The 24,887-nt window shown below is 38.1% G+C and overlaps 1 protein-coding gene across 6 annotated transcripts in view; it reads left to right on the forward strand.

The window, feature by feature from the left end:
- Positions 1 to 24,160, forward strand: part of CHD9 (chromodomain helicase DNA binding protein 9) — a 71,743-nt gene extending 47,583 nt beyond the window's left edge. For 4 of the 6 annotated variants that reach the window (XM_033070013.1, XM_033070008.1, XM_033070011.2 and 1 more), the window contains 22 exons: positions 306 to 473; positions 1,065 to 1,244; positions 2,565 to 2,675; positions 3,352 to 3,548; positions 4,341 to 4,540; positions 4,992 to 5,151; positions 6,050 to 6,139; positions 6,926 to 7,029; positions 7,134 to 7,251; positions 7,899 to 7,956; positions 8,281 to 8,323; positions 8,482 to 8,701; positions 8,820 to 9,022; positions 9,255 to 10,163; positions 12,313 to 12,476; positions 13,435 to 13,707; positions 14,482 to 14,650; positions 15,592 to 15,731; positions 16,216 to 16,437; positions 17,231 to 17,359; positions 19,316 to 19,420; positions 20,700 to 24,160. In XM_033070013.1, coding sequence (XP_032925904.1) covers positions 306 to 473; positions 1,065 to 1,244; positions 2,565 to 2,675; positions 3,352 to 3,548; positions 4,341 to 4,540; positions 4,992 to 5,151; positions 6,050 to 6,139; positions 6,926 to 7,029; positions 7,134 to 7,251; positions 7,899 to 7,956; positions 8,281 to 8,323; positions 8,482 to 8,701; positions 8,820 to 9,022; positions 9,255 to 10,163; positions 12,313 to 12,476; positions 13,435 to 13,707; positions 14,482 to 14,650; positions 15,592 to 15,731; positions 16,216 to 16,437; positions 17,231 to 17,359; positions 19,316 to 19,420; positions 20,700 to 21,557 — 4,821 coding nt within the window. In that variant the 3' untranslated portion in view covers positions 21,558 to 24,160. The remainder of the gene's footprint in view (positions 1 to 305; positions 474 to 1,064; positions 1,245 to 2,564; positions 2,676 to 3,351; positions 3,549 to 4,340; positions 4,541 to 4,991; positions 5,152 to 6,049; positions 6,140 to 6,925; positions 7,030 to 7,133; positions 7,252 to 7,898; positions 7,957 to 8,280; positions 8,324 to 8,481; positions 8,702 to 8,819; positions 9,023 to 9,254; positions 10,164 to 12,312; positions 12,477 to 13,434; positions 13,708 to 14,481; positions 14,651 to 15,591; positions 15,732 to 16,215; positions 16,438 to 17,230; positions 17,360 to 19,315; positions 19,421 to 20,699) is intronic. The other 2 variants (XM_033070010.1, XM_033070009.1) reach the window with 2 other exon arrangements.
- The last annotated feature ends 727 nt before the right edge of the window (positions 24,161 to 24,887 follow it).

Below are 24,887 nucleotides of genomic sequence, written 5' to 3' on the forward strand. Positions count from 1 at the left end.
GATCAGCTGACTTAGGAGCTAGCAGGTCTTTTTACCTGGTGTTGCTGCAAGGGAAGTACCAGTCAGGATCATGCAGCACAGATCATTCATCTGCATTCTTCTTGCTACACTGTGTTTATGAAACTGTTCACGGTATGGAAAATGTGTGGTTGCTTCTGTTTGCTTCAATGTGTGTTGACTCCTTTTGAGTTCATGCTCCTGTTTTTGGATTAGGCTACAGCAGAAACAGGTTTTCTTTTTAAAGATCAGTATGTTATTCCTAGGTAAGCCTACATTTTAACTGCCCTGCTCCCTTCCTTCCAAAGGCTCAAGCCCGATGCCACAGGATTGGTCAGAACAAAGCAGTGAAGGTCTACAGACTGATCACACGGAATTCCTATGAGAGAGAGATGTTTGACAGAGCAAGTCTGAAACTGGGACTGGATAAGGCTGTCTTGCAGAGTATGAGTGGAAGAGAAAACAGTGTTGGTGGTGTATGTAGATTTATTTCCTGAAATAACCTTCCTTTTGCTTTTGTAATCGTGGGAATTGCATTAAATTACAGAAGCTGCCACTTTTCCCTTTTTCTGTCATTTGCATCTCCATTCTGTTTTCTGGTGTGGACTACCAATATAGCTGATATAATTTTAAATGTACTCAGTTACTCTGATAAATCTTTCACTGTTTCTTGCCTCATAAAGTTCAAGGTAGATAATGTCAAAGTTAAATCAAGGAGAAAAGTTTCTCTTTGCTTCCTTGTATCTTCTCATATTAAGATAATGTGTTACTTTAATGTAAGTATGAACAGATCATCATGAGCTGTTTTAATTCTTTTAAACATGCTTATCGTGATGTTGAGAACAACCAAAAAGAAAACCAGAGGCATACTTTTAAAAATGTGTACTGTAAGCACCTAATTTATTATTTCAGCTGTCAGCTAGACTTTTCTCATAGCTTTTAATACTCCAGGTTTAGGCTAACAGATCATAAGACACAGTTGAGTTGTGGAAAGATGGGAAAAAGGAAGAGAAAAGGCTTAAGGGATTTTTTTTCTTGACCGTCTAAACCCAATTTTATTTGCCCAGATCCAACAACTCTCCAAAAAAGAAATAGAAGATCTGCTTCGAAGAGGTGCCTATGGTGCCATTATGGATGAAGAGGATGAAGGCTCCAAGTTCTGTGAGGAAGACATCGACCAGATTCTGCAGCGTCGGACGAAAACCATCACGATTGAATCCGAGGGAAGAGGCTCCACGTTTGCCAAGGTGCAGAGCAGCAGGGTGTTCTGTGGCACTGAACAGCTGCAAATGGGACTGGATCTCGTAGAGCCTAGGCCTTATGTTTAAGCTATGCATACTTGTGTTTAATAGGTGTATGTGTGAGGGACATTTTGTTTTCTTGAATCTGTGTGTTCATGTTAGTGTGCACATAAAAAATCAGATTGCCGTGGACAGATCCTGTAAATGCCGGGTGCGAGGCGCTTGCTTGAGCAAAGATGAGTAATGGATCTGTGCTGCTTTGGAAAAGGCTGAGGTTTGTGTGACATGTAATGAGCTGCATTAACTAAGACTATTAAAACAAATTTGTTTATTGATCTATTTGTCTTTAGATACATTAAGGGCAGGGGAAAGTAAATATGACAATAATTATAAGGTTAAAAATGGTCAGGTCATTTCTAAAAATGCATAAACAAAGGATGTATTTTGAACCTTGAGCTTTTTGAGAAAAGCTTGAGAGTTGGAAAAGCAAAATAAGAAACCTCCTAAAATAGCAGTGAGTGGAGATACATACATGTACAAGGGAAGGGGGCTGAGAGTGTAGGATATCAAGCAGTAAAACTGAGCTTGGGATATGGACACTTCATGAATGCAATTGTGAGAATTCCAAAAGAATTAAAAAGGCAAAGAAAAAAGCAAGACTTAAAATACTGTAAATGTATATTTATATTCTTAAATAGCAATATTTAAAAATATTCTTTATTTATATGTTTATTTAGGTTTTCTTATATCTTGCTGATTATGGCTTAAATAGGAAGTAGATTTCTAAAGATCATCATCACTGTCTTTTTATCAGAAGAGTTAGAAATTTTTATATGTATTTACTCTTTTCCCAAATGCAGTGTATCAGGGTTTTTTAAATGCCTTCTGAAATTAAGCCTGTTCCATGCACTCAGGCTTTGATTGTTGGCAGCTTAAACGCCCCTTTGAAATTTCCCTCAAGCGAGTACTTCTGCATGAGATGAAATCCCCAAATGCTGATAAGCCTCTTCAAAAGATTCTTTTTTCTTCCATTCGAGTAATTTAGATTCAGACTTAGAAGCAGAAGAATCTTGCTGCTTAATGTTCTTCTCTCCTGATGGTGCATAAAAGTTCATTAGATTTTTCTGATATATTATGGATCTGATTTTTGAAAATTAAGGAGGAGGAGAACTTTTGAGTTGCTTTGCAGTGTAAGTAACTTCTAAAGTCTTAACAACTGCTTGGGAGATTTTTGATGAAATAAGGTCAGGCAATCTTCACAGCAGTGAGGCAAACTACAAACTTTTGATGTATGATGTCGGTAAGCTTTACTTCTATTTATTGCAGGCTAGTTTTGTTGCATCTGGAAACAGAACTGATATTTCACTAGATGATCCCAACTTCTGGCAGAAATGGGCCAAAAAGGCAGAAATAGATATCGATGCTATCAGTGGTAGAGTAAGTACTTTTTTAATGTGTGTTTTTTCAAGTATGTGCTTGCTGTTGAACTCTGAAATAGCAGTTACGGGATTTCTGGTGCTTTTTGATTAATATTTCAGCAAATCAGACTTTTTGTGCTGGCTTGTTTGTGCGTGAACAGTCAGCCTGCTGACAGCTGTAGTATTTCCTACTGCACTGTCCAGAAAAAGGTTTGGGTATCTCTGATTTTTGTCAAAGACCTGAAAATGATTGAAAGTGTGGAATTATTCCAGTTTCCCCATTTCTCTGTCTGTAAATCTTGGCCTGGAATCTGCAAAATAAGTGACTTAAGACCTGTATAAATTTTATAATACTGAAATCTGACCTATACTTGAAGACATTCCCCAGGCATTTGATTCAAAAAGGTCTCAGTGCTCTTTTTCTCTCACGAAGACTGCAGAGTAGTCTGTGTGAGTATTCAGCTCAGATGAGATACTCTGTGATGTTTGTAACTAATGTACTGGCATTAGCATATGAAACTCATTTTTTGTTGCCTTAAATACCACAGAATGTTTTACTTGCTCCCTGGGAGTTCAGTGTCTTCAGGAAATAGCTGTGAATGACGAGGGATAGGAGTTGTTTCTGAACTAAAGCCATGTACTTAAGAAGAACTCACCAACTGTTTCTCTCACAAGACTTGTTTGCAATTTTGCAGAACAGCCTTGTTATTGATACCCCAAGAATCAGGAAACAAACTCGGCCCTTCAGTGCTACAAAGGATGAGCTGGCAGAGTTGTCTGAGGTGGAGAGTGAGAGTGAAGAAAAGCCAAAGCTGCGCCGGCCGTGTGACCGCTCCAGTGGCTACGGAAGGACAGAGTGCTTCCGTGTGGAGAAGAACCTGCTGGTCTATGGGTATTGTGTGCATCCTTCTTCATTCTGTGAAGTGTTTTAAAATAGTTCTGATCCATGTAGTAAATTGTATTTGTGGAATAACTTGACTCTATTTTGGCAATAAACTGGTATGTGTGCAGAGAAGGTATTTACAACAGGAATTTATCATGTACCCCGTAATAAATCTTCCTGACATTTTGCAATTAAAGAAACATTAAGAAAGAAGGGTGAAAATCTTTCTTCAAATGAGATTATAGCATTCAAATGGGCACTACTGGAATCTCTCTAAAAATCATTACAGTAAGTGCTGCAGGCAGGTTCAAGACTCCTTTAAAAATGTCTGAAATAAAGCCTTGGTAGGTAACTTGATTTCCATAATTGTAGAACATCTTGCACTTCTGTGAGGTACAAATAGGAACTGAGAATCTAACTAGTTATTTTAAGCATACTGAAATCAGATAAGTTGATTTGGAAATCAAATCATAGGTCTTCTCTCACCCATCTTAAAAGAAAAATAAAAGCACTCTTGTCAGAATGAGTTCCCATCAGTTTTGTGTCTTTGAAGTTTAAAACAATCATCCATATTTTTTGTAAAGAGGCACTTTTTATTTAAAAAAGTTTTTTGTTTGTTTGTTTCAATCAGGTGGAGTTATGTTGGAAATGTTGCTTTCTTATTTCTACTCAGTAACTTAAGCTGAAAGAAAAAGGTTAAAAGCGAAGTATTTTAGAGAAAATTTCTCTTTTGTAAGAGAAATCTGTAGCTACCCCAGTGTTTCACTTCCAGGTGCTGATTTGTGTTTCACTTTGGACTAGGTGGGGTCGATGGAGAGAAATTCTGTCCCATGGTCGCTTCAAGAGGCAGCTGAACGAACAGGATGTGGAGATAATCTGCCGAGCCCTGTTAGCCTATTGCCTTGTTCACTACAGAGGGGATGAGAAAATAAAGAGTTTTATATGGGATCTCATCACCCCAACAGAGGATGGGCAAACACGAGAGTTACAGAACCACCTTGGTAAGGACTTAATGTGTTTCGGTACTTAAATAGCTTCGTGTATGTGTGCCTCTGGTACTGGATAAAAACAGCTGAAACCCCTCTCTGAACACATCCTACTTGGAATAAATGGGATTTATTTCAAGCACACAATTCAACTGATGGGCAAAGAAGTGTCATTGCTGCTTTGCCTTGGATTTGATGGCTTACCCAAATGGTGTTCAGTGTGGGCTTTCATTTCAGTCCATAAGAACCTTTTCTGTTTCATAGTAGGTGACAGCCAGCACACTCTTTTCTCCCCTCTCCTGTTTGTCCTTACTGATAATGTGTACTCCAGAGATGCTCTGAGACATACAGAGACTGATGTTAGTGTTGTCCCTGCACTGCAGATCACAATACCTGTAGGTGATGCAGGAACTGTTAAGTATTGTGGGCATGTATATCTATACCTTTTATATTTTACATTATATAGGCTTATCAGCCCCTGTGCCTAGAGGAAGAAAAGGAAAAAAAGTGAAGACCCAGGCTAGCACTTTCGATATACACAAAGCAGAATGGCTTCGAAAATACAATCCAGAACATCTGTTACAAGATGAAGGATACAAAAAGCACATAAAACACCATTGCAACAAGTAAGCAGTAGCTGAAGTGCGAATGTCTTTCGGTGTTCTTCTAGTTTCTCATTGTCTTAGATGTAAAAATCGTTGTGGCAGCGGGAGGAAATAAGTTTTAGTTGTGTTAGTTTGATTAGAATAAATAGATTGTGGTGTATTTGGAGGTGAACAGATGATTTCACATGTAAAATAATTCTGTTGCAATTCTGAAAGAAACTGGTTTTTTCTGTGGAGAGATCGATGCCTTGCAGCAGCCAAGGGGCTAAAGAGTAGGAGTGCTTATCAAAGAGACTGAAAGCACTGAAGTTTTGCCCCTCCATCTTACATGCTGTTTCTCTGGCATGTTTTCTAGGCTTCAGAGAATCTGAGCTACCAGCTTGTGAAAGCTTAGTCATTCATGGCAGTGAAAGAGTTTGGGTAAATTATTTTTCTGTAGCAAAACCTGTCACGTTTTGCTTGGACAGTTCATACAGCTGTGGTCAAGAATTGAGGTAAAGCATGGAGAAGTCATTGGGGTCATGCACCAAATTGTGAGTGAGAGGGAATGGAAAGGTTAAGGGGAGGATGTTCCTTGTCAGCCCATTCAATCCTCTCTTAAGGGCATGCTCTAAGCAGGAAAAGGGAAATAGCAGTTTGTTCTTAGCAGTATTTTGTGAAGCAAGTGAAGAGTGTTCTACTGACCCTGGTCTTCAAGATTTGAAAGAAAATTTGCAATGAAACAATTTGTAAATATAATGAAAATATAAAGTCTTAGGTCACTTAAGCTGCATGATACCCCTCCTTAAAACTGAAGGAAGTATGTTTTATGAAAATGACTTGGAATCTGTGATATTACAAAAGACAAAACAAAACCATCTGCAATTACTGAAAGCTTTTGGAGTTGTAATATTTGTATTTTTCATTTTTCTTCATTTAGGGTCTTGCTTCGAGTAAGAATGCTGTATTACTTAAAGCAAGAAGTCATTGGTAGTGAATTCCAAAAGGTCTTTGATGGAACTGATGCCAGGTGAACTATAGCAAGAATATTTTTACTTGTTTATTTCAAATGTCAGATGAAAATTCAAGAATCTGCCTACACCTAAATAAGAAATGTTAAAACTAAATGTGTTTATCCTTAGGCTATGAGGAACATGTTTTTGTTTTCTCTTTGTTTACTAAACACTTCATCAGCTTGACATGAGGAAGTCCTGATTCCTCTGTATGAGTCTAGTTATAGAAAGTAAAATAATACAAGTCAAATAGACTGAAAAAATGAGTGAAAGATAGAATTATGTACTTGCCATGATAATTGACTGGTTTTACCATACTTGTGATTATGGCTGTGTATTCCATTAATGCCTTTATTTTTTTTACTTTTTTTTTAATGCAAGTATTGCTGTTTGGAAAGTCTTGAACTCACTGCTACAGGAGCTTGTGGCAGATAGAAAGTTGTAATTTGATTCAGAAATACTAGTGAAGAGCAGTCCCTCCCATGCTATTAAATACTAACGGATAATCCTTGGTTTGCAAAATTGTGCAAGCACATGCTGCTGGGAGTTGAAGTTCACTGAGAGAAGAAGAATGTTGTATACTGGTTTTGCTTTTGTATTGCAAAAAATTGCCTGTTACTGGTCTCAAATACAAAATATCAAGCTCTCTGGGTGTTTTGTATTTCTGGTTTTGTCGTATTTGCGTGCTTGAAAAGAGAAGTTTGAAGTCCCACATGAAGTAGAAATGTACTAAGAAAATATAGAAATATATTTCATCCTCTGAATTCTGTTGACGTTGTTATGCTCTTGGTGATTGTCTTTAGTGAAATTGATGTTTGGGTTCCTGAGCCAGACCACTCTGAAGTTCCTGCTGAGTGGTGGGATGCAGATGCAGATAAATCTCTTCTAATTGGAGTTTTTAAACATGGTGAGTAACATCCCAATATAAAAGCACCCTACACTCAGTGTTTTGGTGTTTTTTTTTGTTGTTTAGTCTGGAAGTTGAATTTTTGCCACTTTTTTCCTTTATAGGTTATGAAAAATACAACACTATCAGAGCAGACCCAGCGCTTTGCTTTTTGGAAAGGGTTGGCAAACCAGATGAGAAAGCAGTTGCTGCTGAACAGAGAGCAAATGATTATATGGATGGGTATGGAATGTTTTGGGACTTTAAAGCAAACAAATTTGAATTTACATGCTGTGCCTTATTCTCTTCTTAACTGGTTTTACATGAGTTTGCTGTCATTCTTGCGAGGAGTACTACTTTGGTTTTACTCCCTTAGGGTGGAAAAGAGGAATTTTATATCAACTACTGAAGTTTGGGATTTCACAGGGAAAAATGCAGCAACTTGTTGTTAGCAAGGATTCTACCTTGAATTGATATACTAAAAATACTACTTAGACACTGAACTGCAAAAGCATTCAGAGGTGGAATGCTTCAGACCTGTTTAAGTTGATTTCAGGTCAGCTTTTGATGTCTTAGTCTTGTGTAGCTGACCAGTGACCCCAGTGGATCAATATGAGAATTACTGATAACTGCTGAAAGAGGGAGCTGCTTTTATGCATTGCCTCATCACTGAGGTTTTTAGTTGTGGTCACAAAGAATACTTTTGAATGATATAGTGAGTTGGGGGGAGGAGGATTCAAGCCAAAGCTGAAATACTGTCTTCATTTCAAATAGAAAATTAAATACAGTATCTTACTATATTTTTGCTTAATTGAAAAGAGTGTAAGAACTTTTCTGTTAGTGTGTAAAAGATTACTAAAATGGCTTCTTTTGTGTTGAAATTTTAACAGGGATGTAGAAGATCCAGAATATAAACCAGCACCAGCACTATTTAAAGATGACATAGAGGTATAGTAGGCATCAATTAATAGCTCCTTTTAACACTCATTCACTTGTAATATTTTCACCTTTTTGTTGGGCAAGTCATTACTTTTTTTTCTGTATTTCTCTAAGTTGATAAAGCTTACTCAGTGTATTTCTGAAGTTGTCTGTGTGGGTGGGAATGGTAGGGAATTGTTGCATAGATCTGTTGTGCTCCCTGTTAGACATTTATCCAAACTATTTGTTACTTTTTTCCTTTGTCATATTCAGAAATTGTTGTAAGATGTACATTTAACCTAAATCTCTGGAGAGGGCTGTCTTGAATTGTGTTTCACTTTTGTTTTTTTACAGGATGATGTTTCATCCCCGGGTGATCTCGTAATAGCAGATGGAGGTAAATCCCTAAAACTTCAAATCTGAGATGGTTGCTTTTGTGTTTTGAATTGTTGAATTCTGTCATTCTTAGATAAAACATAGATTGCCTAGTGTAGAACCACAGGCACTAGCAATGATCAACTTCTTTATTTTTCCCATGACTTGGTTTTCATCTAGATGGACAAATGATGGAAGGGGACAAAATCTATTGGCCCACTCAGTCTGCCTTAACAACGCGTCTGCGCCGCCTGATAACAGCTTATCAACGAACCAGTAAAAACAGGCAGGCCCAGCAGGTCCAGCCAACATTCCCAGTACAAACCAGTATGATGCAGCTTCCATATGAAGAAGCTGCACTAAATCCAAAGATGGCTGCTAAGATTGAAAGACAGCAAAGGTATGTGCAGCATGCAAATGTACTTGTTCAATCCACCCTTGTGTAAAAAATGATGAAGACATAATGTGTGAAAGTGAAGAAATTGACAGAATTTCACTTCATTTTTTTGCTGGTTAAGATGGACAAGAAGAGAAGAAGCTGACTTCTACAGAGTTGTGTCCACATTTGGAGTGGTGTTTGACCCTGAGAGGGGACGGTTTGACTGGACCAAGTTTCGAGCGATGGCTCGACTGCACAAGAAAACTGATGAGAGCTTGGAGAAGTACCTGTATGCATTTATGTCAATGTGCAGGAGGGTCTGTCGTCTCCCCTCAAAAGAAGGTGGGTGTGTATGTTTTTACTTTTTAAATTTGTGTTGTCAGTGCTTACCTTGAAAGGGTTTTTCTTTCATATGTTGGAAGATATAAATGGGGGAGGAAGAATTAAGGATACATGTTGAGAGTAAAATTGAGAGCTTATAACAGGGAGACATATATTAACTGATTAGTGTAGTCTACTTAAAGTACTGATATGCTGGTTTTGGCAGAAGCTCATTTGTTTTGTTTTAATACAGAGCTCGTGGACCCAAACATTTTTATCCAGCCCATCACAGAGGAACGTGCTTCCCGGACTCTGTACCGCATCGAGCTCCTGCGGAAAGTGCGAGAACAGGCTCTCAGACACCCCCAGCTGTTTGAGCGACTAAAGCTGTGCCAGCCAAACCCAGACCTACCTGTCTGGTGGGAATGTGGGACTCACGACAGGGATTTACTTATTGGAGCTGCTAAGCATGGAGTTAGCAGGACAGATTATCATATTCTTCGTGATCCTGAACTCTCATTTATGTCTGCCCAGAGGAACTATAATCAAAACAAAGTGGCTCTCTCAAGGACTTCTACTCCACTCTTGCACCAGTACCAGATGGCATTATCTGCTTCTCCTCTTACACCTCAGTCAAGACTGTCAGATGCTAAAGTGAATGCTTTTGAGGACACAAAAGCTAAAAATGAAAGTCTGAAAGAGGACCCTCAGTCTTCTGAAGAGGAATCTATGTCTACAGAGGAGACACAGACAATACTGAAATCTGAACCTTTGAGTCCCAAGAATGGCACCCCAATACAAATTACAGACCACAGACCTAGCGTGAAGGCTGAGACAGACAGGCGCATGGTGGCAGCAAGGACAGAGCCTCTAACTCCAAACCCAGCTTCCAAAAAACAGAGAGTCAGCAAAAGAGGGTCTGACTCTAGCTCTGACTCAGACTCTGACTCAGATAGATCATCCTGTTCTTCCAGGTCATCATCTTCATCCTCTTCGTCTTCCTCATCTTGTTCCCACTCTCGATCTGGCTCTAGCTCTTCATCATCTTCATCTTGTTCTTCAGCATCTTCATCCTCTTCCTCATCGTCCTCCTCATCATCATCGTCGTCATCATCATCGTCTGAAGAGAGTGATAGTGATGAAGAGGAGGCACAGAAACGTGGTATGTGTGTAGTCTTACTTCTGCAGTATAACTCTTTACTGAACTAGTTTATTCGTAATGGAAACATGTCTAAAAAGGCTGTTAAATCCCACAGAAGTAGACTTTATTAAACATAAAGTAAATGTAAATAAACATACTCGCTTGAGTCTTCCAAGTGAGTTGGAAGAATTTCAGGAATACTGCTTTTTGTTTGCTTCTTATCAGTGCCTTGGGTGAGGTACTTAGGATGTTGGCTGGCTCCCTAAGCAAGGTTGCTGTGCATGTGGTTCATGTGTGGGAGAGTGGAATGGACTGTGTTTTCTGGAAATGTACTCTGTGTGTGTATTCCCTACTATGGGTTCTTTTTCTTTCTAAACAGATCCTTTAGGTTTCCCTGTTTGTTTTTTCCACTCTTGCTCACCTGTCTATGTAGCTTCCTCATTGTTCTTTCATGAAACCTGCCAGCTTCCTGCTGTCCAAACTTGAGTCATGTCCCCTGCTTTCTGTTGTGAACTGGAGGTGCCCAAACGATGTTTTTGCACTGAAAATTTTCAAACACTTAAAAACTTTGCAAAAAATTCACTTAAAAAAATCTACTTAGGCAAGGCTGAGGTAACTATAGCACATAAGACCATGCAACACAGACACAGTGAAAGCTTCAAACTAGAAGAAAAAACCTCTGATAAAGTGATTAAGAGTTTTTAATAACCCAGTCATTCATTATTTAATACACTCCTTACTTTGCTGCTGTGAAGTGGCTCTACTTCCTCCACTGAAACTCAGAATGTGAAAAGATTTCTCTGTGTGATACAAATGGTAATAGAGAGGGAATAAAATGAAGGTAGGCGGTGGCATTAAGAACCTGTTTTTTTCCAATACTTGAGGGAGCAAGGTTGTCTTAATTGTCTTGATCAGGTGGATCTTCTTGTCCATGGAAATGACAAGTGGAAACCATGGGGTCAGTTTACTGGAGAAATGATTACTGGGCAAGTGAAATGCCACTTACAGAAAATTACTGATGTGCTGCTGCCTGTAGCAGGGAAAGGACATTTTTAGAGGAAACAGTTGTATGCAAACATTAAAACAATGACAGCAAAGAAATACTTATATAACATAAATATTCATATGGAGATTGTGGATACCATAAGTGTGCTACAAGACCAACTTTAGCCTTGTTTTGTGCCAGCTCAGTCTGTTTAGGCAAGTAATCCTGCCTTCCTCAGACTGCAGAATCCCATAAATCAGTTGACCTTTTTCTTTTGTTTTCTTGTTTTCTGGAGGTGTTTTGATGATTTTGCTGTTGATGTTGAAGGGATTGCTAAATGCTGGAAAGTTTACTTCATCTGTATTTTAATTTTAAGCCCAAGTTTTATTTAACTGGTTTTACAAGGACAATGACCCTTTGGAATACTTAACACATTTGAAGTATCTCTGAGGGGAGTGCTGGATTCTATCAGATGACTCAGTCAGAGCTATTGTTAAGGACAAATTTAATTCCTGATAAGCTGCCCCTCTTATTCCTTGTGCTGATGTAGTAGTTACATTTTTAGGCAATGCTTTTTTGTTGTTTCAGACTGTTTCCCCATGTCATAGTCAAACTTCTGTTACTGTCTGGATGGAGGCAAAAGTTAAATACTAATGATCAAATATAAGGAAGTCAGAGGACACACTGGAGAGATAATAGGAAAAAATCCTCAGTGATTAAAAATTGAGCAATTGAATTATGCAGGCACACATGTTCAAGGCATGGAACATCCAGTATTCCATGCAGTAAATTAAATGGGCTGTTCTTTAAAGTACTATCCCAATGGATTTGCTATGTGCTGGTGATAGGCACCTTTGATTTCGATCTCATTCTATACTTTAGTGAATGTTGTCCCACAGAGGAAATATGTTAAGTGAAGACTGTCTGTTAGATTACTCTGAAGCATGTCTGTTTCCAAATAGCTAAATGTTCAACATCTTAAGCTTTGAAATGCTAACAGGAATGTGTGTGGAATTTACATCCCTAGAAAATAATCAGCCTGAAAATCCTAAGAGATGAATTCTTCAGTTTAACTTTGTGTTTGGACTTTCTCTGAACATTGTTGTGTGTGTTTTGTTCACCTGAACTTCTTACAGTGAGTGTTTAATTCCCTTACAACATAATGATTTTGGTGGTTTTATTTAGCAGAAGGAACTGCACATATAAAAGCCTATGATGAGGAAAGTGTGGCCTCTCTGAGCACCACACAAGATGAGACACAAGACAGTTTCCAGATGAACAATGGGACATCAAATTCTGGTTATCTCCTACAAGGTGGATACATGTTGGCTGCATCCTACTGGCCAAAGGCAAGTTCATAATGCACCTTTGAAAACCAAAGTAATAGTTGAAGGTGGGCTCTAACATTAATATTCTGTTAAATATGTTGGAACCAAGAAACAAGGGAAATAGCTGTAGGATTTGAGCTTCAGGACCTTTTAGTTGTTGTTATGTTGACTCCTGAAACATCCATTTAAATCTAGATACTACTTTTCATAATTTTTCAAGGGCTACATAACTTTGATGTCACAGGTCCTTGGCACGTTGGGAAAAATGACATTCAAAGTGTAAAAAGTTAGCTTACATCAAATACAGGGAAGAATCTTGAACTCAGAAATAAGTGTTTGCTTACAGAACTTGTAATTTTAGCAGTCACAAGTTTTATTTGACAAATAATTGTGAAATTACGAGAAAAATCTAGTAGTTTCTGTAGTCCTCATGTACTTAGCTGAGTTTATTGGGACCTAAGAAGAGTGTTTTATGGAGGTGTGTGAAGTGTTACCTGTGTTTAGTGTCCAAAGGATGGGAATGAGGAATTACATGGTTTTGGAAGCTAAAAGGAGACATGAATAATCACCTGTATATTTAGTTTATAAATGTATTTGCTGTATGTTACAGTGCTGCTCACAGGTGCAGATCCTGCTAGCAGTGAGTCAAATCCACACATACAAATAACTGCTTTGGTTGTTACCATTTAGTTGTTTCCCTTAGAAATGAGGGAGGTAGTGTATTTCAGTTGTTTGCCACACCCTGTACAGAAGAGAGAAATTGCATATTTGTTTAGAGGTACATAGTGAAATTAAGTACGGAATCACTTTCACAGAAAGCCTTTTACAGTAAATCAGTACAAATCCAAGAACTTCAAATCTTCAAGTCCAGTGATAAAAATGTAGTCATTTCTATTCTCTTTAAATTTAAGAGCTAATGCATACATGTAGCAGTGCTGGTAAGCATTGGTCTTACAGAATGATTTTCTCCTTTTTTTAGGATCGAGTTATGATTAACCGACTGGACAGCATTTGTCAGACAGTGTTGAAGGGCAAATGGCCTTCAGCCCGCAGGAGCTACGACAGCACCACAGTGGCATCGTTCTACACCACCAAACTCCTGGACAGCTCAGGGGCAGCTGCAGAGTACAGTGAGCCCAGTGCACCCACACCCCCCCTTGCAGCTGTAAAAGAAGAATATGACCAATCACCCCAGCTGTCAAAGGTGAAGAAGCATGTACGAGAAAAGGAGTTTACAGTGAAAATCAATGACGTATGTTTATTTTTATTGCCCTAGGACCTGGTTGCGATTGCGGTGTGCGGCATGCTTTACCTGCAAGTGGCTGCCTGCTCTCACTCTCACTTCTTCACACACTTGTTTGTGGGTATTTGGGTCTGCTGCTTCTGGGCACTTAGTGTTTGGGGTTTGGGTTTGGATTTTTGGGGAGGGGGTTTTTCTGTGTTATTTTTTTCTTTTTTTTTTCTTTTTTCTTTTTTTTAATTTGCATAAGCCACTGGAAGGAATCATTATTTTTTCCCTCTGAATTGAATTTTTGCCATGCTGATGCTTCCTCAGACAGCTTGTTTTATGGTGTTTCTAACAAATCTGGTTAGTATAAAAAGGTATTTCTACTGTTCAGCTTTTTTTAAACATTTCAACAAGCACTTCATTATTTCATGGTCTTCCAGAGGATTACAGGAAAATTTCCTGGTTTAAATGCAGGCTAGAAGCTTCAAACATTTTGGTTCTCTGTAGTTTGAGACCTGTTTGTGCCACATAAAAATATGTGACTGTTTGCTCTTGTAGTTGGGTCTAGGACTAGGATTCGTGAGGTAAACACCTTACCAGTGTCTGGATTTTTCAGTTCAGATGAAATTTCTGTTCAAATTCTGGTTGTACATGGAAGAACAAGATTGCGTAAGGTCTAACACAGTGTTTTCATTCTTTCTCAAGTCTGCTGGAGTAACTGTATGTGAAAATCCTGATTATGAAGTAGTTCTTTCTGCTTCAGCAGAAGCTCTTCTAACCCTGGCATTTATTTAACAGGAAGGTGGTTTGAAATTGACTTTTCAGAAGCAGGGACTGTCTCAGAAAAGGCCATTTGAAAGTGAGGAGGGTGCACTGGGTCAGCAGCAATATCTGGCTCGGCTACGTGAACTCCAGAATGCTTCAGAAACCAGCCTTGTCAACTTCCCAAAATCACTTCCCAAATCAGGTACATAAAATATCAGAGAGCAGAATGGTAATCTGGTATTAAATCTTCTGGGTTCTTCTGTTGATGTCCATGAATTGGCATGGAGAGAGGTGTTTGCAGTGTTGTTCTAAACTGCAGTCTGGAGAAATTCTCTCCAGTGCAGAGACAGTCTCCGGTTTGGAGCACCTGATACTTTCTCACAGTGTCAGTTACTGTAATGTTCATTTATTAGAATGATGCTACTGTACACTGTAAACCTCCTCCAAGGAAGATTTTAATAATTACAAAGTGCATCGCTGTACACTGACAGTAATCATGTTAACACAGAACTTAATGTGGCTACTTTGTAAGTGAAGATGAAGAGTTCCAGATTTATGCTTCTGCCAATTTGAACTCTTCATATCTTTCTCAGGCCTCATATAAAGAGGCAGTGGAGAACAGTAATCTAGAATCAATTTTTGATTTATAGCCAAAAAGTATAGCCTATTTCATAATGAAGTAACTGCAGGTATACTCTAATAAAATAAAAGTGAGCCTGAAGTAAGGAATTGACATTTTGATTAAAATACTATAAACTATTAGCAATGGGTGCTTAATTTAGGCCAGCTTCTGCTTAAGATTTCCAACAAAACATTTAGGTCTTGCTAACACATTTATTTAGGGATGTCTGCCTCTCTGTCTATATGTTATCAACAGTTTTCAACGGCTGTCATCCCTGTGCAGATTAATTTGGAAGGGGTGGAGGGGCAGTAATGAATTTTCATAGTAGAGTGGCTTTCAGAGCCTGATATTCAGGATGCTTTAAACAGTCATAAAACAAAGGGCAGTTTATCTTTGCTGTTATATGTAGAAATTACATGCACTCACACTAATTCAAATAATTTTATTTCCTTTTTTTTATTCAGACATATTTTTCTTTCTAAACAAGCATCTGACACCAGTTTTATTGCATTATTTATTAGGTACTTCCAGTCACTTAACAGCCAGTGCCAACGGAGTCATAGTTGACAGTCAGCCTGTAGTCAAAAAGAGACGAGGAAGAAGGAAGAATGTGGAGGGGGTTGATGTCCTCTTTATGAATAGAAATAAACAGCCTAACCATGTAAGTAAACTTGATTTTTCTATCAAAAAAAATAAGATCAACATCATCATTATTATTATTATTATTATTACCATCTTTTAACTGAACATAACTAACTGTCCCTCTTCCACAAAAACCTGTAGTCAAAACTTTGGTGTTTGGGATATTTTTTGCTGATAGTTTATGATTACACAGATGACAGCTGGTGGAGTCTAATTAAATATTAGATATATACAATATCAATAACTGTTCCTGAAATGTAACTTTAATTCTGATGAACTTTAGCAGCATCTTATTAAAAATTTGTGGCTTAACATAGGAACACTTGGAAATGTCTTCCTGTAACATCTAATTGGGCAGTGACTTGAAGGGATTTCTGTGGCATGAGCAGTGCCCAAGTCTTTGAGTGTGAGCTGCAAAACTGTGGCTTTTGTTGACTCATACATGAAATAATTGTGATGGTTTGTTTTCAATGCAGTAAATCAGATGTTTTTAATTTCTCCAGGTTAATCCAGGTATTAACTCCTGTCAGGTTGCTGCAGGAATAAACCCAGCACTCACTTACACACAGTCCCAAGGCATGCTCGATGCAGAGAGTCCAGTTCCTGTTATTAACCTGAAAGATGGAACAAGACTTGCAGGTGATGATGCCCCTAAAAGAAAAGATTTAGAAAGGTGGCTTAAAGAACATCCTGGATATGTTGAAGATTCAGGAGCTTGTATTCCTGTGAGTATTTCTTTCATCTCTCCTTATATAAACAGTAAAATATCTTACATATGATGTATTTGCGTTTGTATTCTGTGTTACAGGGAATTATTTCCTTGTTCTTCTGTTCCACATAGGAAAAGGAAAATGTCTATTTCTTTTTGCAGTGTGAGGTCTGCAAGCCTTCCTTTTGTCTCACTAATGTAATGGCCAAGAAAAGCAATACTAAATCAAGACATTTGATCTTTGTATTATTTCACTTACGATTTTAAAAATTACCTAAGATAAAAAAAGGTGATATTACAGTGATACTGATGATGGGAGCTGAAAATGTGTAACAGTGTATTTAGTGATGTGCAAGAGGATTAAAGAATTTATTGTGGAATTTATCTCCTACCTATGCAGTGCTATGGTGGTGGTGTTTGTGTGGGAATGATCTTCCCATGCTGTTACTTCTGAATTTGATATCTGTTAATGTTAATGTTTAGCAGAATGTAAGAATATAGTGTGTGATACCTTACTTCTCCATGAGGATAATAATACAAGACAGCAGCAATCTTCCAGACAGTTAAAGCACTGTTAAAAACTGAGAAATTAGTAAAGCAGTGGGCAGGGGCATCAGAGAGATGTAATGCTGTTTACTGGGCTGCTTATTAAATGATTGTGATTACTAAATAGGTACTGTTATTAATATATTTCTAAAGTTGAAATTGGCTTCAAATTAATGCCTCACTCAAGAGAATGCATAGAGATATTACTGTTTTAAAGCAGTTACATCAGAAAGATAATTGGCTTTTTAATTCCTTTATAACAGAGGATGCAGCTGCATGATGGGAGGCCCAAACAAAAAAGACACCGTTGTCGAAACCCCAATAAACTGGATGTTAACAGTTTAACTGGTGAAGAACGTGTTCAGCTCATTAATAGAAGAAATGCAAGAAAGGTATTCATGATACTGTTCTCATTCTGATATTCCCCAAATGAAAAGTTACTCCATATGAAGAACTTGATATGCTACACTTGCTAAAGTTTTCCCAGTGTACATATGAAAGGTTTTGTTTTAAAGTTGTGGCATGGAACAAAAAAGTCAAGTAGAATCTTCCAGAAAATTTTTTTGCAACTATGAAAATATGAAAGATACAGATAGAAACTTAGCCTATGGTTTATAGAACTGAACACTCAATATACTACAGTGTTTGGACCATTGCCTCAAACAGACACAGAGCCACTGAAATACATGTTCAAAAGATGTGATCAAAGTGGCAACCTCATCAGAAGTTTGAGAATGTTGCTATCTTCTCATTACTATTTTTGGCACAATTAAAATTGTCTTGATAGCATATCTGACATAGGAACTTGTCCTTTGGGATTGAAGGAATCCTGTGTACAGGATTATTTTGCTTTTTTCCCAGTAATGTTTGGCATTTGCTCTTAATGGATGCACCAGTAGGTATTGGCTGTCAGTCACATTTCTAGGTGAAATGGTGGGGGAACAGGAGAGCAAAAGGAGAAGAGGAATTCCTGTGGTAAAAGGCAGCAGTGGAAGATGTGAGAGCAAGTGTTGAATTGCTCAAAGTTTGGGAACAGCACAATGCATTTGAATAGACTCTGGGGGAGGCTAAAGGCAATATTCAAGAAAAGCATGGAGAATATTACTGGTGTCTGTTGAACAGATCTGGCCAGATGTGTGTGATGGTGTCTTTGAATGTCAGTGTAGCACCAGAGCAGTAGTCCAGGGGGAATCTTTCAGCTGTTGTGTCCATGTATGGAGCATTTTCCCTTTCTCTTGTGACACTGCCAGCTTCTCTTTTTGTTAGAGCAGCTACAAGGGAAGCAGGATGGGGGATTTTTGTATGCTGCTATATTAAGGTCAGGAGCTTTGTCCATCTGTACAGGAGAGCGAGGCAGAATTTGGGTCTTTAATCTCTTCAGTGTATTGAGACAGCAGCTCTAAAGGGGAACCAGAATGGTTGTGAGTCTCCTGAAACTGGGATCTGTGGCTGCTCTTCAAAAGCTGTGCCTTAAGGGATCTTGTCAAAGTTGAGGATCAAGGAGTGAGGGATATCATCTCTGTTTACTGGGAAAAACTGTGTTTTCATGATGACTTTTTTCCCCTCACATTTCCACTCCATAGTTGGTACTTGGATACGTTATTAATCTCTGTTTTTCCATGTATAAGTTATCTCCAATTTCTCTATATCACCGAACTAGTTTTTCTCATTTTCTTTTTTAGTTCTCTAATACTTTGAGTAGCGGGGATGAGGCATCAAAAGTACCCTAGAAAATATGAGTTTAAGTTGCAGTTTATAGAGAAAGTTAAGCAGAAACTGGAATTTCTTTTTTCTTTCTGCATTTGAATAATACCTCTCATTAATTTGAAAGCTTACTTTCCTGCTTATATTCTTTTATTAGTAGTAAATTTAACTTGGCCTTTTTTACATTAAAAAGCACTCAAGAACTTCATGATAGCAGAGCCTCTTAAAATAAGTGTTTTTAAAAGTTGACTGAGATGAGAGAATAGGGTTATGTATTGGGTAAAGGGAAAGTTTAACATGGTTGTACTGAGAACCTTCTTGGTAATATTCACTGTTTTCTGTTCGTGTGGATGCTCTTCCATTCATTGCATGTCTAATAAACATTAAATATTAAATATTAGTGGGAGTGTCAAATATTGAAGCCTCGAACTGAGCTCAGTAAATGAGTTTGAGTTCAGTAGATTTAATCTATCACCAGGAGTCAGCTAAAAGCTGCATTATGCTCCATGGTAATGTGAAGTGAGGCTTTATTTGTACTGTGTTATTTAAAAGGTAAAGATTAAACAGTGTCAGGTATTAATGTTACCCTTTTCTTTTTTTATCAATTGTCACATATTCACTGATTTCTGTCTTCTGCTTTTCAGGTTGGGGGTGCATTTGCTCCCCCACTGAAGGATTTGTGCAGGTTCTTGAAAGAAAATCCAGAGTATGGAGTGGCTCCTGAGTGGGGAGAAGTTGTAAAACAGTCTGTGAGTATTTGCAGAATTAGATAACCATGACAAGAAATGTACCTGAAAGGAAACAAGGCAAACAAAAAAAAAAAATTAATGCCAAGAGGTGTGATTTTCATTTCCAGTATTAACAGCAAACATGAATCAGTGTCAGCTTTCTGCCAGCTTAGTTCAGTAAATGCTTTTGTGGCACAGCTGGAGTAGGAGAAAGGGGTGGAACAGTGACTGGCAACCCCAAATTAGAGATTTTGTTGGAGGTGCTCTAATACTGTGACTTTTCATGTCTTAAATATAGCCCAGTGGCTTTTAGGGAAGATACTAGCCAAGATTCCTCATTTAAGAATGAGAATGCTTTCTCTAAAGTTCCAGATGGGAAGAAAAAATGCTTTACTTTAAATATTTATTTTACTTTTAGTGTGCACCTTTGAGAAATTAGGATAGTTGGGGATACTATCAGTTTGTCTTGCCTTGAAGATAAGGACATCTTTTGTACTTCAAAAAGTTGTGTTGTACAGTGTATACTTCTGAATAGAGGCATAAATAATAGCAGAATTACTTTGAGAAAGCAGTTATCTACAGAAGAGAAGAACAGAACCTGAGTTCTGAATTCCTCTTGTTATATTAAGCTAATATAAGTAAGAGTTTTACTTGCTGGGGGGAAAAGGCAGTTGTATTACAGTGTTGAGTAATATTTGATTTTCTGATTGCCATTTTAAAAAGCAAATTTCAAGACAATGCATTTCGAAGGGAATATTGGTATTCTGTGTAGTTCTTAGTTGTTAGGTAGGAGGTCTAAAAGTGGTGAAGTAATACTGTACAAATCCTAAATAGAAGTACTGTGAATTTAATTTAAATTCAAGTTGAGTGTTTGTTGTTTATTCTTCAGTTTATGGGCAAGATGAAATATGAGGACATTAAAGAGACACTAGCAAAAATAAAGAGGGCTCAGAGATTGTTGGTCTGTGTGCAATCACACATATTTAACTTTAAATTGAAAACTAATTAAACTGTCAAGTGATTGCTGTGTGATAATATTTCAGAGCAGTGCTGTTTACATCTTAGATTGAGCCTGCTCCTATAATTAGCTATGTTTGGCTTGATGTGCCACGCAGGGTGAGCTAGCAGAGATCAGAAGATCCCTCACAGTGGATTCGGGCCTTTAGACGTTGGGATGTGGTAGCACAAAGTCACTGCCAATTCCAGGGAGTCGGCTGGAGATCAGGCCTTTGTTCTGTACGCTTGAGTCCTGCGTTTGCTTTGCTCCCAAAGCACACTAAGTGCCGCTGTGTCTCCGCAGGGCTTCCTCCCCGAGGGCATGTTTGAGCGCATCCTGACGGGCCCGGTGGTGCGGGAGGAGGTGAGCCGGCGGGGGCGGCGCCCCAAGAGCGAGATCGCCAAGGCCACGGCGGCGGCGGCCGCCTCTGCCGGCGTGCCCGTCAGCCCCCTGCTGGCCAACGGGCTGCTCCCGGCCGTGGAGCTGCCCGGCCTGCAGGCCCTGCAGCACAACCTGCACAACCTGCAGTCGCTGCAGGTCACGGCCGGACTGATGGGAATGCCGGCCGGCCTGGCCGCCGCGGGAGAGGCCAAGAACGTGGCTGCCATGTTCCCCATGCTGCTGTCGGGGATGGCTGGATTACCAAACCTGCTGGGCATGGGAGGACTCCTGACAAAGTCCACAGAGCCCGTGTCGGAGGAGAAAAAGGGAAACGATTGCAAGGAGACAGATACAAAGAAAGAAAGGACAGAAGACCAAAACACGGATACTGGTGGTGAAAACTCTGTTTCAAGTTCTCCTTCAACATCCTCTGCCGCCGCAGCTGCCAATCCTCTCTCTCTTAACCCTTTACTTTTGTCCAACATACTTTACCCAGGGATGCTTCTCACTCCAGGCCTTAATCTTCATATCCCAGCTTTGTCTCAGTCTAATATTTTCGATGTACAGAACAGTGAAAGCAATGACACGGGCTCAGCCAAGCCCACAGAAGAAAAGGAGGAAAATTCTAGGGTTAGAGATCAGGAAGACAAAGGGGGAACAGAGCCAAGCTCTCACAACGAAAACAGCACAGATGAGGGTTCAGAGAAAGCAGATGCTTCATCTGGATCTGACAGTACATCGTCTTCATCTGAGGATTCGGATTCGAGCGATGAAGACTGACCCCAGACTCTGCACTTAAATTATAAACTGATTTTGAATTTATTCTTTAATTATTCATTGTAAATAACCCAGTGTTGAGTGCATCAATGATTTACTGACCGAACATTTCAGTATTTGTTTAGAAGTGCAAACTGCTTTCAGAGACGTTTTGCATGTAATATTTCTTGAAGTTCATAAGTTTCTGAACTTGTATGTACTATCAAATACACAATGGTGTAAAATTACAACAAAAGGCATTATAATTTTGTTGGGGGGTTAATTTTATGAAAATAATGCTCAAGTAAGAGCTGTATATTTAATATATTTGCAGTGAACACAGAATACTTTATGCATATTATTGATTTAATTTGAATATAGTTTTACAGCCTCCTTGACACTTATAATTTACAGATCAAAACTCAGCAATAATTTGGGCAGCTAATGAATGTCATGAAAGCTGTAGAATCTACATCACCATCCATTGCTTTAATTACATGAAAATGCTCTAGTGTTGTGATGCACTGCTGTTTCCAATTCAGGTACAAGTGTGTTTAAAAGAAGATAAATTTTTCCCAATCAGCCAATTAAACTGGCTACCTGTTACCTCAGCTGAGTTAGTTTAGGAAGTTTACATTGGTTTCTATTACTTGTTTTCAGGTTTTGTTTTGTTTTTTAAAGACATCCTGTATAGCATGTTAAAATCTGAGTTCTGTGAGATAAGACTGTTGGGATTTTCTTTCCCCCTTATTGCAGCTGTTCTCTTTGACAGCAGTAAGGGGAAATTAAAGCAAAAGCTGTCTTACCTCATGCTACTTGGCACCATGCAGGTCTATTTAGTTTACACCTTGCAAAGTTTTGGGCTCCCTCTGCAGAATTAGAAGTCCCAAAATGAGGAGTAGTTTCCCCAAGACTCAGAAGAGGCAAACTGTCATAAAGTGCCACTGAAAAGACCTTTCAACACTGCATAATTCATGTAAAAACTGTTTGTTTGCTTTGTTTGTGTAGATTTCTATTTGTGTTTTATGTCATAAAACCTCCTGGAGTTCCCAGTTAATAATGGTAAATAAAGTACAGATAGTTTTGAACTCCTTTTGAGTTTAAACTTCTCTGCAGATTTAAATCTGACTAAATATTAAATATTATCCAAAATCATTATTAGGATATCACTTCATATATTATGCTGAGTTACCCACTAAATAAAAAAAGCACTTTGAATAGCAAGGAAGACAAATTATTCCTAGAAACCACAGTAACAGAGGGCATAAGGCATCTGTTTTAAGTCCAAATCCTTAGAACCCTTTACTATATAAAATCTGTCTAAGAAAGATTTGATGTGTGATAGGATTCCTCCTTCTTCTTAAGCTGCTATTACTCTGACACAGTCGAGGCCCAGATTCACATTTACAGAACTTCTGAACTGACTGAGACTTCAGTTGACCTTGGTTACATCCTTTGTGGTCCAAGAATAGGCAAGTGTTAAGAGAAAATAGATACAGGTACTAGTGAAAGTCATGGAAAAAGCTTTACAAAGGGATAAATTTAAAAATAAAAAACAAAAACTGTATATTTTGATATAGTTCTGTTGCTTGCTTGTACAGTAAAACAACTGTGTTGTTTTTTATCAAGAACTTTACCAATGAAATATAAGTTTCTATGTGCAAAATAACTAGCCCCATGATTAGAAGCAGTATTAGATGTAATTACACAATTATACAAGTACCATTTGGATTGTGCTGGTTACGTATTTTCCCAGATAGTATTCTGATTTTTGGCCCTTCATGCAGTGTCTTAGCAATAGTGAAAATCAAAAACTGCCAAGAGAAGGGGGTAGCCAATTCTTCATTAAAATAAAAAGTATTTCATATTTAATATTTTGCCCTTTGTAATATAGCACTTTTATTTAACTAGGATGCATCTATGAAATAGCCAAAGTTTTACAAGCAGTTATTAACTTCGTTTGCTGATGGATATGTCAACAATACCATCACTTCCCACCCTTCCCCCACAAAACAAGTCCTAAATCTTGTGGCTAAAACCTAATTTATATCAGATTTATGAAATAAAGTATTTTCCTATTATGGTCAAGTAAGTTTGGTTACTGTTCTAGTGATTCTTTCTATGTAATAAGGCAATTACAGTTTCAAGTAATGAAGGCTGGTGTAGACTTGAACATAATTATATTTGGGTTGTTTTTCATCAGTTTGGTCCAGAGGGGGAAAAAGTGTCCCACTATCAGCTAAACTATATGCAAATACGGTTGTATAAAGTTAAGGGTTATAAGGAAACCTCAGTAGAATTACACTAATACTGAAGTTAAAATTAAAAGGATATCCAAGGTGATGATAAAGTGTGTGTTGGTAGTTACTAAAAAAAACCTTAGCTGTTATTGCCTTGTATTTCTATCCCTTGTTTCAGGCTTCATGATCCAAGTCTTAGTCCAGGTTTTTTTTGGACATTTGCAATATTTGCCAGTTGTGTTCTGTGTAGTCTGAATTTGCTTTCTGTAGTTGAACAAGCGTCTTAAAAAGTCATTTGTAATTTATTGAATTACTTTCTATGATGTTCTATAGAGCAAATGGAAGTTTAATTATTTTTTATTAAACATATTCTTTGACTACCCGTGATGTCGGCCTCAGTATGTGAAAGTAATGCTGTGTAAGGATTAAACATGGATCTTCCAGCAGCAAAAAGTTTCAGTTCTAAGTTTTAAAACTCAGATTATCCTTAAGACCTTAAAAAACCCTGCAAACAAGCCAAGGATGTACTTAACATACCTACTGCCCAAGACCATGGTTTCCTCTTGTATCATTTTACTGGGAGTCAGTTGTCTCTAATTCTCTTGTCTTACAATCAAAACTAGCTGTTATTCCCACCATTCAGTGCTTATGGTTAGAAAAGAATATACAATCTAGGTTCTGGTCCAAAAGTTACCTGAATTTTAAATAAGCATGTTGGCAGTAAAGTAAGTATCTTTTCAGTCTTTTTTTACAAAAAAAATTTGCATTACTTTCCTTATCTTTATTAAAGTTTTTAACTATGTACACAGTACTTGAATATTGCATGTATTTCACACGGGGCACAGACATTTCTCCTGAACCCAAGCTGTCTGCTGCTTGTCCGCTGCCAACTTGTTTTAACCTGGCATTGCATTTGAATGATTCAATGGTATCCTTATTTATTTCAGTCTGAATTTCCTCTTCATATCCTGATCATCCTTTTTGACCTTCTGCTTCTGCAAATCTATACACAGGTGATAAAAGTTCACATATACATGAGCTTTGTTCTCAATTTCTCTGTTTCTTTTTTCCTTGGAAGTCCTGCAAAATCTCTAGTAGTATTTTTTAAAATTAG

This window comes from Catharus ustulatus, chromosome 11 (assembly GCF_009819885.2).
Source record: "Catharus ustulatus isolate bCatUst1 chromosome 11, bCatUst1.pri.v2, whole genome shotgun sequence".
Taxonomy (NCBI): domain Eukaryota; kingdom Metazoa; phylum Chordata; class Aves; order Passeriformes; family Turdidae; genus Catharus; species Catharus ustulatus.